The sequence below is a fragment of the Electrona antarctica genome, assembly GCF_951216825.1.
Source record: "Electrona antarctica genome assembly, chromosome: 3".
In the NCBI taxonomy this organism is placed as follows: domain Eukaryota; kingdom Metazoa; phylum Chordata; class Actinopteri; order Myctophiformes; family Myctophidae; genus Electrona; species Electrona antarctica.
Window position 1 is genome coordinate 57815611 of NC_136808.1, and position 16791 is coordinate 57832401.

The 16791-nt window shown below is 46.0% G+C and overlaps 1 protein-coding gene and 1 long non-coding RNA gene across 2 annotated transcripts in view; one reads left to right on the forward strand and one right to left on the reverse strand.

Annotated features, from left to right (window-relative positions):
- LOC306920456 overlaps positions 1-16791 on the reverse strand; it is a 77138-nt gene that overhangs the window by 6211 nt on the left and 54136 nt on the right. The gene's annotated exons all lie outside the window — the stretch shown is intronic.
- The window catches only part of LOC306920592 (ubiquitin-conjugating enzyme E2 G2-like), a gene marked incomplete at both ends in the record, with an annotated part of 35365 nt that continues 28874 nt past the window's right edge, over positions 10301-16791 (forward strand). The window contains one exon of the mRNA XM_079497404.1: positions 10301-10966. Within this exon, the coding sequence (XP_079353530.1) occupies positions 10301-10966 (666 nt within the window). The remainder of the gene's footprint in view (positions 10967-16791) is intronic.

Below are 16791 nucleotides of genomic sequence, written 5' to 3' on the forward strand. Positions count from 1 at the left end.
ATTAGCCGTGCTCCGCTGCGGTGTGTGTGCATATGAGTGTTGGGTGAAATAAGCCCTTCCACTGCGGTGTGTGCATATGGGTGTTGGGTGAAATAAGCCCTACCACTGTGGTGTGTGCATATGAGTGTTGGGTGAAATAAGCCCTTCCACTGTGGTGTGTGCATATGGGTGTTGGGTGAAATAAGCCCTACCACTGCGGTGTGTGCATATGGGTGTTGGGTGAAATAAGCCCTTCCACTGCGGTGTGTGCATATGGGTGTTGGGTGAAATAAGCCCTTCCACTGCGGTGTGTGTGCATATGGGTGTTGGGTGAAATAAGCCCTTCCACTGCGGTGTGTGCATATGGGTGTTGGGTGAAATAAGCCCTTCCACTGCGGTGTGTGCATATGAGTGTTGGGTGAAATAAGCCCTTCCACTGCGGTGTGTGCATATGAGTGTTGGGTGAAATAAGCCCTTCCACTGCGGTGTGTGCATATGAGTGTTGGGTGAAATAAGCCCTTCCACTGCGGTGTGTGCATATGAGTGTTGGGTGAAATAAGCCCTTCCACTGCGGTGTGTGCATATGAGTGTTGGGTGAAATAAGCCCTTCCACTGCGGTGTGTGCATATGAGTGTTGGGTGAAATAAGCCCTTCCACTGCGGTGTGTGCATATGAGTGTTGGGTGAAATCAGCCCTTCCGCTGAGGTGTGTGCATATGAGTGTTGGGTGAAATAAGCCCTTCCGCGTTGCGTGTGTCATAGCTTAGGAGGCAGGCAATCATGACTAGGTCGATAGTCGCTACAACGGCTGGTGGCGTTTCCGGCTGCGTTTCAGAGTATGGGTTAGACTCCCATGGGCTTAGGCGGCGTTTCAGAGTATGGGGTCAGACTCCCAACCAAATGGATTAGTTTGGCATGCGGTGGGACTCCCATTGATGACTAGCTCGCTCCATTGATGACATGGGCCTCATTCACACGTACCAAACACCAATCAAGCAATGTTTGGTCGTTTTGTTGTTGTTTTGGGCCACCACAATGCTTTTCCAATGGGAATCACATGGTTTGATCAAACATTTGTGTTTGATTGCTGATTGCTAGTGGTGTTCTGCCCCTCCCCCCTCATCAAACAAAAATGTTTGGTCAAACCATGTGACTCCCATTGGAAAAGCATTGTGGTGGCCCAAAAAAACGACCAAACCAAATTTGCTTGATTGGTGTTTGGTATGTGTGAATGAGGCCTAGCGGTCACTTACATTTCATGAGCTGTCATTAGTTGACTTTTTTCAGCCATAATATATTAAATATAAATAGTTGTATAATGTTACTTCCTTTAGGTGCTACACAAGATAATAATTGTCACTCCGTTCAGTTAATTGCAGCGCATACAGCCGCTGGCTTAGTTTCCAGTGAGGTGAGAGAACACCGAACAGTCAGCGAGAGAACTAGCAGCACCCTGAAGCCTCATACACACGTATCAAACAAATGTTCTGTGCTCTGTCTGTGATTAACGGCTGCCACAATGCAATTCCAATGGGAGTCACATGGTTTGACCACATTTGTGTTTGATGAGGCAGCAATCAGCAATCAAAGACAAATGTTTGGTCAGACCATGTGACTCCCATTGGAATTGCATTGTGGCAGCCATTAATCACAGGCAGAGCACAGTATTTGTTTGATACGTGTGTATGAGGCCTGACTCTGACCTGCATGGCTGGAACACAACCTTAGTATAATTGGTAGCACCAAGTTAGCTTAAAGGGGAAACCACCCATTTTCAACATTTTACTATGTAAGTATGAAAAAAATCTTTAACATGGTGAAACGCATCTTGATGACATCATCAAGATGTGTTTCACCATGTTAATGATTTTTTTTCAGACCTCTAGTTCTAGGAAACACAGAATGGGGGGACTTTTTTATTATTTCCACACAACAGCTCTAAGGTATATTAATGACAGTAAAATGTTGAAAATGGGTGGAATGCCCCTTTAAGTTGTTGCAAATCTGCAAAAAAAATGCTTACCACTAGCTTTCTTCACAGAAAAAAGGTGTCTACTATCACAGAAAAAATGGTTCCAACCCAACTCCCTTGGGAAACTTTGTGACAGCTGCTGAAAGTTGGGATACCATTATCAACCAATATAAGGCAAAAAATTCCAAATTTCATTATACTTTAAGTAGCATGTGACATGTCAAACTAGGGGGTTTTCATGATGCTGAATCCATTCCAAGCATTAGTTTTGCACAAGAAACACTCCTTAGGCATTTGAGTGTTTTTTGTGCAAAACTAATGCTTTGGGTTGGAACACATTTTTCTGTGATAGTAGACACCTTTATGAACACATCTGTGAAGAAAGCTAGTGGTAAGCATTTTTTCCCCCAGATTTGCCATAACTTAAGCTAATTTTCTCTTTTTACTTTTGGAAACTATCCCAATATTATCCCACTCACTCCACCCTCACCACCTGCCTCACAGAAATAAAAACCTGGATGCAACAAAACTTCCTCAAACTCAACTGCAATAAATCAGAAATAATCATCATCGGTCCCGACTCCCTCACCCGCTCCACCCAGGACTTCTCACTCCCGGACAGAACCCCTGGTTTAACTGAATTAATTTTAGGTTGGTGCCTTGCATGGTTTCCTCTGGCGTCGGTGTGTGAATGTGTGTGTGAATGGGTGAATGTAATGCTATGATTCCGAAAATACCCGAGAGGACCCGTGACCCACACGGGTCGGAGCCGCTTTGTATCATAATCACTCGGGTAGGGTCGGTATCGGCCGTATCCCCCGCGGATCTCGGGTCTGTCAATCTTTATAATGCCTGATTTGTTCCGATGAAGACCCGTAGCCCTACTGCGTGTGTGATGTGTGTGTACTTGTCTGTACTTTTGTTTGTTGTTGCAAATGTTATTAACCCATTTTGACCTGAGATCAGATTCAAAAAATGTCTTCTACATCCTGTCGTTCTTCGATTTTTAAGTGATGCAACCACTTCCTTAAGTGACTATGTGTGTGGCTGGCTGGGTGGGTGGCTGGCTGGCTGGGTGGCTGGCTGGGTGGGTGGCTGGCTGGGTGGGTGGCTGGGTGCGTCTGAGCACGAAAACAGCATGGTTGTTTTTCACCACCTGTGCGCAACCTAACACACACACAAACACACACGCATATATTAACTGTATATATGGTGATTTTGGGTGTGCCAGTATAGTACAGTGACAGTACAGTACAGTACAGTAGAGGGTACAGTAGAGGGACCCCCACATGGTAACTCTGTCATTTCTCAACCATGTCATGGTAACTCTGTCATTCCCCCCCCCCCCCCCCGGCGTTGCACCACTTACTTAACACGGGTGTGATTTTTCAAAAATAGCAGACCTACAAGCTCGTAGCGCGCTATGAGCTTGTAGATCTGCTATTTTTAAATAGCTAAAGCATAACATAATGCTAACACCAAAAGGGGTTCCCGCCCAAAATGGGTTAAAATATTCAATCAGTGTGTGATTGTGTGTCAGTCTGACTGTAGAGTGTAGAGACTCTCTCTGTCCGCTGCATATGCTCCGCTGGAAAGGAAAAAAACGTTCAAACTGCAGTTATGTTTAAACGTGTGATAATTTAGGCTGACCTACTGTAAGATCAGGTCAGTGTAGCAGCGACATGAACGGCTGTGTTACTTGTGTGATGATTATGCTGGTTTAGGATCAGCAAGGCAAGAGCGTACCACGCAAGGCAAGCCGTCCTGTTTGCTGCTAAAACTGATGATTGTGTAATAAACAAATTATCCGTTTGGTTAATTTTAAATGCAGACGAGAAGAGAAGAGACAAGTCTCTCTCACCCTCTGCTGCAGCCTGCAGGGAACCTCTCTCTCTCTCTCTCGCTTTAATCATAAAATGGTAATTGGTCAATCTGTCCGCTATATTATTTCATAAAGTCCACATTATTTCATAAAGTCCACATTTATGTCTGCCTGGCTGGGTCGGGTCTCTCGGAATGTCGGAAATCATTGGGTCTCGGTCGGGCACAGTGCCGCCATTTGAAAGAAATTTAGGAACAGGTCAGAATCGGATCCATTCGGGCTTGGTTTTCACTTGGTTTTCACTTGACTTGGTAAAATGTCACAGATTCATTTCGGATTATTGACCCGTGAAGAGCTCTACTCCCTAAATTAGGAGTTACGAGACATTATTTTGGAGCCATAAACAAGGAAGTGAACGGCAGTGCACATGCCCGAAAACAGAAAGGATTACACTACTATATCAAAAGCCCTATAAAAGACGCCTATACATGTCCAGGGCACCCCATGGTTTAGAATCTAAAGACGTGTATACACGTCCAAGGCATAATTATGGAATAAATATTGTTGATATGGTTACGTTTGGCATAAGTTTGGTGTGGTTAGGTTAAGGCCTACTCCAGTCACGCCACGGTGGTAAGCGACTCCCTGCTCAACTTCCTTTCCCTCAAACCGATTTTGTTCTATGCACCCAATGGGGCCATTGCAGTACAGCATTTAGTCGTTGATAAAAGCTTACAAATGCAATAGAGCGTCGCAGTCCCGCCCCCTACCATGGACCAGGAAATGAATCCCAATGCATTTTTCCCATAGACATTTCTTAAAGTATTTATTTAAAGACGGTTACGCCGCGGACAAAGCCAACTCGAGTCGTGACAACTCATGACAACACAAACAATATTTTGGACCAAACAAATAATTACAAAGAAGAAAAACAACAAAAGAAGTGTTGTAACCTGCCGTTTTTTTCTTCTTTCTAATTATTTGTTCGGCCCAAAAAATTGTGTTTGTTGTCATGATTTGTCACGACTCAAGTTGGCTTTGTCCGCGGCGTAAACGTCTTTAAATAAATACTTTCTGAAATGTCTATGAGGAAAATGAACGGAGAATCATTTCCTGGTCCAGGGTAGGGGGCGGGACTGCGACGCTCTATAGAGTGAATGTCAGCACACAACCAGGGCACTCTGGTGGCATCACTGCTGTGTAACTCACACAACCAGGGCACACTGGTGGCATCACTGCTGTGTAACTCACAACCAGGGCACACTGGTGGCATCACTGCTGTGTAACTCACAACCAGGGCACACTGGTGGCATCACTGCTGTGTAACTCAGCACACAACCAGGGCACTCTGGTGGCATCACTGCTGTGTAACTCACACAACCAGGGCACTCTGGTGGCATCACTGCTGTGTAACTCACAACCAGGGCACTCTGGTGGCATCACTGCTGTGTAACTCACAACCAGGGCACACTGGTGGCATCACTGCTGTGTAACAACCAGGGCACACTGGTGGCATCACTGCTGTGTAACTCACAACCAGGGCACACTGGTGGCATCACTGCTGTGTAACTCAGCACACAACCAGGGCACACTGGTGGCATCACTGCTGTGTAACTCACACAACCAGGGCACTCTGGTGGCATCACTGCTGTGTAACTCACAACCAGGGCACACTGGTGGCATCACTGCTGTGTAACTCACACAACCAGGGCACACTGGTGGCATCACTGCTGTGTAACTCAGCACACAACCAGGGCACACTGGTGGCATCACTGCTGTGTAACTCACACAACCAGGGCACACTGGTGGCATCACTGCTGTGTAACTCACACACAACCAGGGCACTCTGGTGGCATCACTGCTGTGTAACTCACAACCAGGGCACACTGGTGGCATCACTGCTGTGTAACTCAGCACACAACCAGGGCACACTGGTGGCATCACTGCTGTGTAACTCACACAACCAGGGCACTCTGGTGGCATCACTGCTGTGTAACTCACAACCAGGGCACTCTGGTGGCATCACTGCTGTGTAACTCACAACCAGGGCACACTGGTGGCATCACTGCTGTGTAACTCACAACCAGGGCACTCTGGTGGCATCACTGCTGTGTAACTCACAACCAGGGCACACTGGTGGCATCACTGCTGTGTAACTCACAACCAGGGCACACTGGTGGCATCACTGCTGTGTAACTCACAACCAGGGCACTCTGGTGGCATCACTGCTGTGTAACTCACAACCAGGGCACACTGGTGGCATCACTGCTGTGTAACTCACACACAACCAGGGCACACTGGTGGCATCACTGCTGTGTAACTCAGCACACAACCAGGGCACACTGGTGGCATCACTGCTGTGTAACTCACACACAACCAGGGCACACTGGTGGCATCACTGCTGTGTAACTCAGCACACAACCAGGGCTCACTGGTGGCATCACTGCTGTGTAACTCAGCACACAACCAGGGCACACTGGCGACATCACTGCTGTGTAACTCACAACCAGGGCACTCTGGTGGCATCACTGCTGTGTAACTCACAACCAGGGCACACTGGTGGCATCACTGCTGTGTAACTCACAACCAGGGCACTCTGGTGGCATCACTGCTGTGTAACTCACAACCAGGGCACACTGGTGGCATCACTGCTGTGTAACTCACACACAACCAGGGCACACTGGTGGCATCACTGCTGTGTAACTCAGCACACAACCAGGGCTCACTGGTGGCATCACTGCTGTGTAACTCAACACAACCAGGGCACACTGGTGGCATCACTGCTGTGTAACTCACAACCAGGGCACACTGGTGGCATCACTGCTGTGTAACTCAGCACAACCAGGGCACACTGGTGGCATCACTGCTGTGTAACTCAGCATGGGGTTCAGTGTCAGCTGATCTAGATATACTAATGCTTCATTATCCTTGTAGATCAGGGGTGGGCCACTGGCGGCCCGGGGGCCACATGCGGCCCCCACCTTCACTTAATGCGGCCCTCAGGTTAATGACCCGCTGTAATTACTTCTAAACTTCTAGTCTAAATTAGTAGCTCATTGCTCAACACAAGTATAATTAAAGGCATTTGAAATGGCATAAAAATGTACATTTTCAGGATTCCAATTCAAAAATAGCAAAAAATCAAGATTTCAATTCGAACATAGCAAAAATAGCCGATCTACAAGCTCAAAACGCGTCACGCTATTTTTGCTTCGACAGCAATATATGGCCCTATAGGGAGTGAGTGTGGAAATATAGTGGCCCTCTCCATCGTCAAAGTTGCCCACCCCTGTTGTAGATGTAGTATAGTTTAGTTTAGTGTCCCAAATGCTGTCTGACAGCCCCATATCCATTAGCTAGTAAACCATAGTTTTTAGTTAGTGATATAGTTGGATAGCCGCACCTGAATTGACAGGGTGTGCCAGCGCGGGAGAGCCGAGCTAAAGGTAACAGGGCTTCAGTTACCCGGATGGTGTACACACAGGACTTAAATGGCACTGGATGAATGATCGGGCTAGGTGTAGGTTAAACTATAACTGAACCTAGTTGTATCCCATACAGGAATGTGTGTTATTCGATTTTGGTGGTAAAAAGGATAGCCCCTCGGCCTTAATCAAAACCCAAAATGGCAGATTCAAACCCCATGTTTGTAAAAACACAAACTGACTGGTCTAAATGTTGTCTTTGTCAAAAAGACAGCACAGACACAGACCTAATATCACCTCGAACTCATTACAACATTGAACATAATGGTTATGCTATGGTGGCTACCAACATACCGATGTTTCATGAAATCCAGCAAATGCCATTGATCCTGGATCCAGCAAGGCTGGAGGAAGGTCCTTCCCTGTTGCATTGAGCAAGGGTGGAAGATTGTACTCTTGCCAGAAGTCTCAGCTGACATCTATCCGTGAGACGTATTGTTATGATTTTTATCATATAGACATAATTGTGCAAGCCTTGTGTTCCAGACATATAATATTGTGAAATAATAGGCTACGTGCTGTTCTTCATGTACTGGGCACCTCTCCCTGTCTCTGGGGACGGGAGAGGATGTGCTGCCATGCAGTGGACTCTGATAAGGATGAGGGTTCCAGGAGTGGCGGGAAACTGCGCTTGTAAACAAGGGCTTCTCACACGATTGGTTGGAAAAGCTCTCCCTCTCGGACATTATAAAAAGAGAGTGGAGGAGAGAGGGAGAGAGCGGAGTAGAGAGAGAAGGATGACACCGAGAACTGTGTGAGAGATGGTAGCTGGTCTCTGGGGTTTGGTTGTCTGCTTCTGACTGTCACTGAATAAACTGAAGATGTCAACAACTACTATGTCTTCCTAATTCTTTTCCATAACAGTATGTCCCACCAGTTGACAAAGAACCTGAGGCAGACGTTCTCATCTCATTGGGTCAGCTTTGGTCAATGCCCTGCCACCAAAAAGATCCAAGACATTTGAGGACTATGCAGCTCTCGACTTCCTATGATACACATGTACACCACCAAGTACATGGTGACACATCTGGTCTTTGATGTGTACACCCCATAAAGTCTTAAAGCTGAAACCAGGTCCAAACGTGGCCAAGACGCAAGGTGACAAATAACACCATGCCATCTACTTTCCTACTACAACTTTCCGAGGCACAATGACAACAAGACAGAGTTGTACCACTTTCTTGCCGACAAGGTTGCACAAATGTTTGCTCCAAATATGGTGATTGTCAAAAAAAGGGACCTGCTGTTCTCAGCACTCATGAAACTAGTCTTGATGGACTGGATAAATGCTCTCACGAGGAAGCTGACAGCCGCATCTTTGTGGACGCCAAACATGCTGCAGAACATGGTAGCCAATCCATCATAATCAAGGAAAATGACAGATGTTCTCGTCTAAGCACTAAGTGTCATTGCTGCTCTTCAAGAGGCTGGACTACAAAAGACGTGGGTTGCATTTAGGCAAGGTCAGAGCCTGCGCTGGATCAATGTGCATGACCTATTTCACTATGTTGGCCAGGAGAAGGTCAAAGGCGTGCTATTCTTTCACGCGTTTACATGATGTGACACTGTGTCAGCCTTCCGTAACAAAGGCAATAAAACTGCTTGGCAGACATGGGACATTATGTCCAGAGGCCTCGCCTGTATTCTCCAAACTGGGTATTTACCCTCCCACAGTGGAGTATAGTGACCGAGAGACAGATCCAGCACAGCTGCTACTGTGGATGTTCACCAGAAAACAGAGGCCTTATGAGTCAATCCCACGAACCAGAGCAGCTCTGCTCCAACACACCAGGCGTGCTGCCTACCAGGCTGGTTGTGCGTGGGCCCAGGCAACCCAGTGTCAGCCAGAAGCAGAGGACTCTGCCTACCAGGCTGGTTGTGCGTGGGCCCAGGCAACCCAGTGCCAGAAGCAGCGGACCCTGCAGACTGGGGATGGCAGAAGGTTGGTGAGGAATGGCAGGTCTTCTGGACAGCCAACTCTCCAATAGCCAAATCTTGCGAACAGCTCACCAAATGTGGCAGTAAATCTGGCGTAGCAGGTGCAAGTGCTATAAACTGGGTCTCGGGTGTACAGCTCTGTGAGGTGTAACACTACACTTGTGTGGGTCTCAAACTCATATTTTTGCTCTCCCAATTCTGTAAAAGTACCTATAATTTGATAGACCAAAAACAGGTGCACGCCAAAAAGTCATGTGTCATAGTTGCTAAAATATGATTACTTAAAGTTAATGGCAGCCATCTTGGATGCCATCTTGCATTTAGAATGTTATGTTATAACCTTACTGAAAATGAAAATAACATTTGTATTACCATATTCTCTTCATTTCACACAACAACAATCAATGTTAAAAATGTCTAGCTCTCCCGAGTCTGTAAAAGTACCTATATGCTGTATATCAAGAACCGTAATAGATACAGACATGTACTTGGCACCAACATATCCGCAATGCCCAACTTTATATTCGCCTTCAATACATTTATGGGGCTTAAATAAAATCAATGCATTTCAAGTTATAAAGGAAAAATCACACCCGTGTGAACTGAGTGGTGCAACTACACATTTATTGTTATAGTTACTGTATCTGTGATGTCAGTGACGTCACATACTAACCATAGCAACCATGCTCGTTTTTTTGGTTGCTAACCATAGCAACCATGCTCGTTTTTTTGGTACGAACAAACACGGGTACGAAGCCAGTTGTTGGAGTGGTTTGCACCACTCAAAAAAGCACATTTCTGGACGGACATCTTGGATTTTTGGGGTCGCCATCTTGGAATTTTGCGTGGCTAGCAGTATTTTTGAAAAGAGTTGGATTTGAAGAGTATATGTACCAAAGTTCATGCTTGTATCACCATTTGAACGATTCTTTCACTTATCTGCTACTTTGAATGGGCTAGTTGGTGGTCAGGCAACTGCTGACGTCATAAATAAACAATGAAACCGTTCATATAAGGCACCTCAGCCGTGGCGACAGCTTCATTGTGAAGAAACACACGGAAAAGGTAGATATCGTTTCCTGTTTTGTCTCTACCTTAGGTCATAATGGCTCGGAACGCGTTGAAACGGCTCATGACCGAATATAAGCAGCTGTCCACGAACCCGCCTGAGGGAATCGTCGCAGGTCCTGCCAGCGATGAGAACTTCTTCGAATGGGAAGCTGTGATCATGGGTCCAGAGGACACGTGTTTTGAAGGAGGCATGTTCTCTGCCATCCTGACTTTCCCCTCTGATTATCCACTCAGCCCCCCCAGGATGAAGTTCACCTGTGATATGTTCCACCCCAACATCTATCCAGACGGCAAAGTGTGTATCTCGATCCTCCATGCTCCCGGCGACGACACTATGGGATATGAGAGCAGTAAAGAGAGGTGGAGCCCCGCCCAGAGTGTGGAGAAAATCCTGCTGTCGGTGGTCAGCATGCTAGCAGATCCTAACGAAGAGAGCGCCGCGAACGTCCACGCCTCCAAGATGTGGCGTGAGGACAGGGAGCAGTTCAACAAGCTGGCCCAGCAGACGGTACGCAAGACTAAGGCTCTGAGGATGACGCTCCGTGGCGATGGCGCAGACGCTCATGCCTCCTCGATATCGCGTGAGGAGGACAGAGAACCATCCAACCAGCCAGACCGGCAGATGTTTCACAGGTCTGGGTCTCAATGGACAGAGACGTCAAACCACGACGACGCCAACCTCAATCGCTTCTGCCTCTTAGTGTGCATGTGTGCATGCGCCTATGTGTTTGTGTGTTTGTACATACTGTAAGATCTGCGAATATGCCTTCACTGCACCCTCATCATGTGGTGGTTGGTTCTACATTATTAGACTGTCACAATTAGTGCATGTGAATAACTTGAGGGGACCGACCAGGCTTCGGCAGGACCTGGTGAGTGAGCTTGGGGTCCCACTGTCGTCAAAAGTCCATGGTGTTAAAATGCAGAAGCGAGGAGGCACAGCAGTTAGAGTGCTTTTCATTGTCCGCATCTCCCGGTAGCTACTGTACATATCCACTTCACTGGTCAGATTTGAATGCTTATGGATATAAGCTTGATGAAGGCCACAAAGCTATGGTGTATAGCAGTGTTTCTCAAACATTTTCATTTCTAGGACCGCCAGTTTGATATGTTTTAGGCAATGGATCCCCCCTCTGGGACCCCATCAACATTCCATTTATACATTGTCAGAGTTAGACCCGTAAGGGTCCATTTGGTTCCAAGGTATATCAATCATTTAGTTGGGTACCCGCTGGACCCCCTCAAGGACCCCACTTTAAGAACCAGTGATCTAAAGAAGGTGGAGGAAGAGTTCCAGTATCTCCTGTTGCTGTAGCAGCACGAGTCACATAACCTGACTCCGCCAGATGGGGCAGCAGAGAGTACACTGCTGTAGCAGCACGAGTCACAGCCTCATTAGAAAAAGGTTGATCGAGACATCTTTCACCTCTCTTATCAAACGAAACATTGCCACGGTGCTGCCATTTTGATCTCAACAGGATGCTTTTATTTAACCCTAGGAGGTCTATAGAGAGACTAATTCTAATTTCTGTTGCTATAGGCTACTGACGAGAATTGGGAGGCGAAAGCAATCTCACCCCTGTCTTTAGCTACTTGGCCCCCTGTGCCATTTAGAATTGATTTCAACGCCAGTCTGCGTGGTTTTAAAGCCTGGGTCCCATGGGCCTACTTGTACTTCACCGATTCACTGACATCATGTTTGCCCCCCAAGAGGAGTCAGGTCCCGCTGCTGGATTATTGGAGGTTACAATCAAAACCCAGAACATTGGTGACTCTGCATTTAGTATTCTGTGGAATACCGTACATTACCTCAAGAAGTCAAGGAGTAAACGTCTTCAAGCACCAGTTGAAAACACATCTCTTCAATCTAGATTTGAATTAGCATCTTATTGTATCTTATTGTATTTATTTTGATTTTTAATTTATAGCTCCTTTTGTATTTTTAGAGACCAAGCCCAAAGGGCCGTAGGCCCCTATTGTTTTTCTACAGTTTTTTCTTCTCCCGCCACTTTTTGTAGTTCTGGCAGTTCTGTGCTGATGCAATATGCTAGTAACCTGACTCCGCCAGATGGGGCAGCAGAGAGTACACTGGGTTCCCCCCTCCTGCTCCCATCTGGGGACTCTCAGGCTCTCTCAGCGGCAGCTAGAGGCGGGATCAAGGCATACACAGTGCTGCCTTGATCCCGCCTCTAGCTGCCGCTGATTGGCCAGGCCGTTTTGTGGCCGGAGCATCAAGTCTGCCTGAGAGTTCCCAGATGGGAGCAGGAGGGGGGAACCCAGTGTACTCTCTGCTGCCCCATCTGGCGGAGTCAGGTTAATATGCTAGAGGTTCATGGGAAACGGTCAAGAACTGAAGCTCACAGTGATTGGTCAAAGTACCTCTGACCTTTAGATCTCTCAATTATATGACCGTATGAATTATACGATCCACTCTATCCACTTCTGGAATTTCCGTAGCCTGGTTAACCACTTGAAATTGCATTTCTATTCATTTGTGTCGAGGCTGGACCCTAATGCTTCGCCTGTGGGAGTACAGCGTTGACAGACAACCCCTTCAGCCAATCAGCATAACACAAAAGTGACGTCACCTCCGGTCTCCAACCAGAAAGTCTTATCGCTACTAGCAGCTATATTTTCAATTTATTTTGCTGTATTGTACAGCACTTTGCTCATGTTTTTTTTTCCATCTTACCATCTTACTTTTAGCTGCATGTATGACTAATACAATCATTTTAATGCTATATAACAGGGGTGGGCAACTGGCGGCCCGTGGGCCACATGCGGCCCCCACCTTCACCCAATGCAGCCCACAGGTTAATATCAGAATACTGATATAGTATTGATTTCAGCTGTTGCAATTCCAAACATGCAAATATGACCTGCTTTAATTATACTTAATGACTAGTATTAAATGACTAGTACTTAACGACTAGTATTAGTAGTATTGTCTTTTTGTGTACAATTTGTATTTAGTTCATAAAGTTATCATAACTAAAACTAAATCCATTTGAAAATCAATACAAAAAAGGTTACTTTTCAGGTTTCTAATTTAAAAAAGCAAAAAATAATTCGGTATTTCAATTCATATATAGCAAAAATAGCTGATCTACAAGCTCAAAACGCGTCGCAGCACGACGCGTTTTGAGCTTGTAGATCGGCTATTTTTTCTACGACAGTAATATGCAATGCAGCCCTCTGGAGTGAGTGTGGAAATATAGTGGCCCTCTCCACGGTCAAAGTTGCCCACCCCTGCTATATAAACTAGCAGTGGCGTGCACAGACATTTAGAGGGGCAGGTGCTCAAGTAAAAAAAAGGGCACCTTGTGCAGTGCGTGGAACCGTCCGGTTGCCTTAACCCATTTTGGGCGGGAACCCCTTTTGGTGTTAGTATTATGTTATGCTTTAGCTATTGAAAAATAGCAGATCTACAACCTCATAGCGCGCCACCGAGTGGCGCGCTACGAGCTTGTAGGTCTGCTATTTTTGAAAAATCAAAAAAAAAAAAAATCTTTTTTTTTTTTTTTTCAAAAGGGCACATTGCCAAAAGGGCAGGGGGTGCTCTAGCACCCCCTAGTGTCTATCTGTGCACGCCACTGTAAACTAGAAATGCACTCTGTCGAGCTGCCAACTTGAGCTTTGCACACAAGTTGTACTTGTGCACGAGCAGTCGAGCAGAGAGTGCAATTAACTCAAATTGGTGATGTCATCCACATATCTCCATTTTTAGATAAACATACATAGTTACGTCATCAGTCAATCCCTGATTGGCCGAGCGACGCCACCAACATACGGGGTCAATACAATCGGTCGAGGGGCCACTGACATACGCAGCCAACTACCACCAAAAATTCACAATCGCTGATTGGCCGAAAGAGTCACCGACATACGCAGCCGTCATAGAGTTCATCATTACTTGCGCGAGCAGAGCGCAAGTAATAAAGTTCATCATCCTACTATAAATGCACGTGTGCGTCTGTAATCCATGTAACTTGAGAACCCAAACATTTGACACACACATTCCACACCACCGCAGGGAGTGCAGTGTCTGGTGTCGAGTCGGTAAGATACACGGTTGTCCAGAACCACCACAAAAGGCCCCATGGTCAGGCTCTGCCAGTGGAACTACTGAGCCTAAGGCTACTGAGCCTCCTATTTTAGAGCCGAATAAAAGTCGGTTCGGCGCTGTAGAGCCTACAATGTGACGTCATTTGAGGTTCGGGGGGGGCGGGTACCGTCCTAAAGTCGGCTCTTCGGTGCTACTGAAAATTTCTGACGAGCCGAAATCATTTCGGCACTACAGCGCCGAAACAGCGGTAAAATAGGAGTATGAATCGGCCCTAAGTCTCCTCACCTGTAGATTTCATGACATCACACATGAGAGACAGATACAGAAATCTCCATATATGGGCATAACAGACAGATGGGTGGAAAGGAGATTCTGACACGGGTACAACGGGTGTTGCATAGCTGGGTGGGCCATGAATCTCCAACTTCGCGCGCACGTGTGTGTGTGTGTGTGTGTGTGTGTGTGTGTGTGTGTGTGTGTGCGCGTGCAAGGCACAGGGCAATTAAATCAAATCAAACTATCAATGACACACATTTAAAACAACAGTGGTGGGCCAAGTAAAAATCACACCCGTGTGAAGTGAGGGGCGCTCTTATCATTATTATACATCATCATACATCATCTCATGAACAACTGAATTTATATGATTGGTTAGCCGATTTACGTCATATTTGAAGGACATATGACCTAATTTTTCCTTTCATTGTCAATGGCAAATATGAGATGCGTGTGGACAAAAGCTGTATATAGGCCCCTCAAAAAATATTAACAAAACAACAGAATACCTAGGAAACGAGGAGGGAAAAAAACATCCCAAATGAACTACAAAAGATAAAGGGTTACAGAAAATCCACAGCGGATACCAGGGTCAAGGGTCAAGGGTCAAGGCCAGGGAAACCAGTCAGTGTGATTCAGGTACTGTACATACAGAACAGCCAACCCGTTTAGCCCATTTTGGGCGGGAACCCCTTTTGGTGTTAGCATTATGTTATGCTTTAGCTATTGAAAAATAGCAGATCTACAAGCTCATAGCGCGCCACCGAGTGGCGCGCTACGAGCTTGTAGGTCTGCTATTTTTTTTAAATCGAAGAACGACTGACACAGAAACCTCGCCTTTTCAGAAAACTGTCAGGATGTAGAAGACATTTTTAGAATCTGATCTCAGGTAGAAAATGGGTTAAAGCTATAAATATCACACCCGTGTGAAGTGAGGGGTGCTCTTATCATCGTACATCATCCATTCATTGTCAATGGGAATTTAATCTTTGTGTAGGACAAAAAATAGCCGATTTGCTCGTCTACATAATGATGTAAATTCTCCATTCATTATCAATGGGAATTTACTGTTTGTGTAAGACAAGAATCTACACTAATAGCTGAAGAGAGGAGGGGCTAATGCCCCTCAAAAACTATGCAATAATAATAGCTTAAACTCTGGCTCAGAGCAATGGGGGAAAGGCCATGCATTAATAATAATAATAATAATAATAATAGCTTAAACTCTGGCTCAGAGCAATGGGGGAAATAGCCTGGTTAATAAACCAGACCGTTGGCAAAAAAAAATTGCCTACCAGCGGATTACGGTCTGGCGAGGCTCAGTAGCACGCCTCTTTCCTACAACCGAGAACAGGTCGGACCAATCGGGACACGGTATGCAATATGGGCGGGCTTTGGTACAGTGACGTTCAACGCTTGAGACCTTTGACTGACAGTAGCACTGACCAATTGCGTCAAAGAGAAAATGTTTGAACCCGCCCCCCGGGAAATGAAATCCAAGTGGAGCCAGCCCAGACTAATATACCGCGACAGTGTTGTGTGATATTAGTCTGGTTTATTAGCCAGGCTATGGGGGAAAGGCCATGCATTAATAATAATAATAATAATAGCTTAAACTCTGGCTCAGAGCAATGGGGGAAAGGCCATGCATTGAAAAGTATGTTGTGTTTGTACAGACTTGGAATACAATTCAGGGCGGGATTAATGACAGTGTCCCCCATCCAAACTGACTGAAGATAATAAATGAGTTGCAGCAGGCAGCCAAAGCTCAGCAAACAACCAAGTAATCAGTCAAGTAATACAAAGTATTACCCTGGCGACATGTGATTTAAGTCTGGGGCTGATTTGATTCATGATTTGCTGTGTGTGTGTTTGCTTTTGGATGAACCGACAGGCGAGTCGAGATGAGGCTCCCCAAGTCGCTTGGAGTGAGGATCAGCGAGTGTACTTCAAGTACCGGGCCAGCAGGTGAGGATCAGATGGGAGTCCAGAGGACTCGAGCAGGTGGGACTATGAATAGCTAAATTCCATTAGTCAAAATGCCAACCTACTCGCCTCCTCCAGATGGCATGTTTGTTGACTCGGTTTGATTGATTGATTGAAATATTTATTAACAGTTTGCAGAATTACAGTACATTTCAAGCACAAACTCAATACAAAGACTGTTAACTGTGAGTGGACGA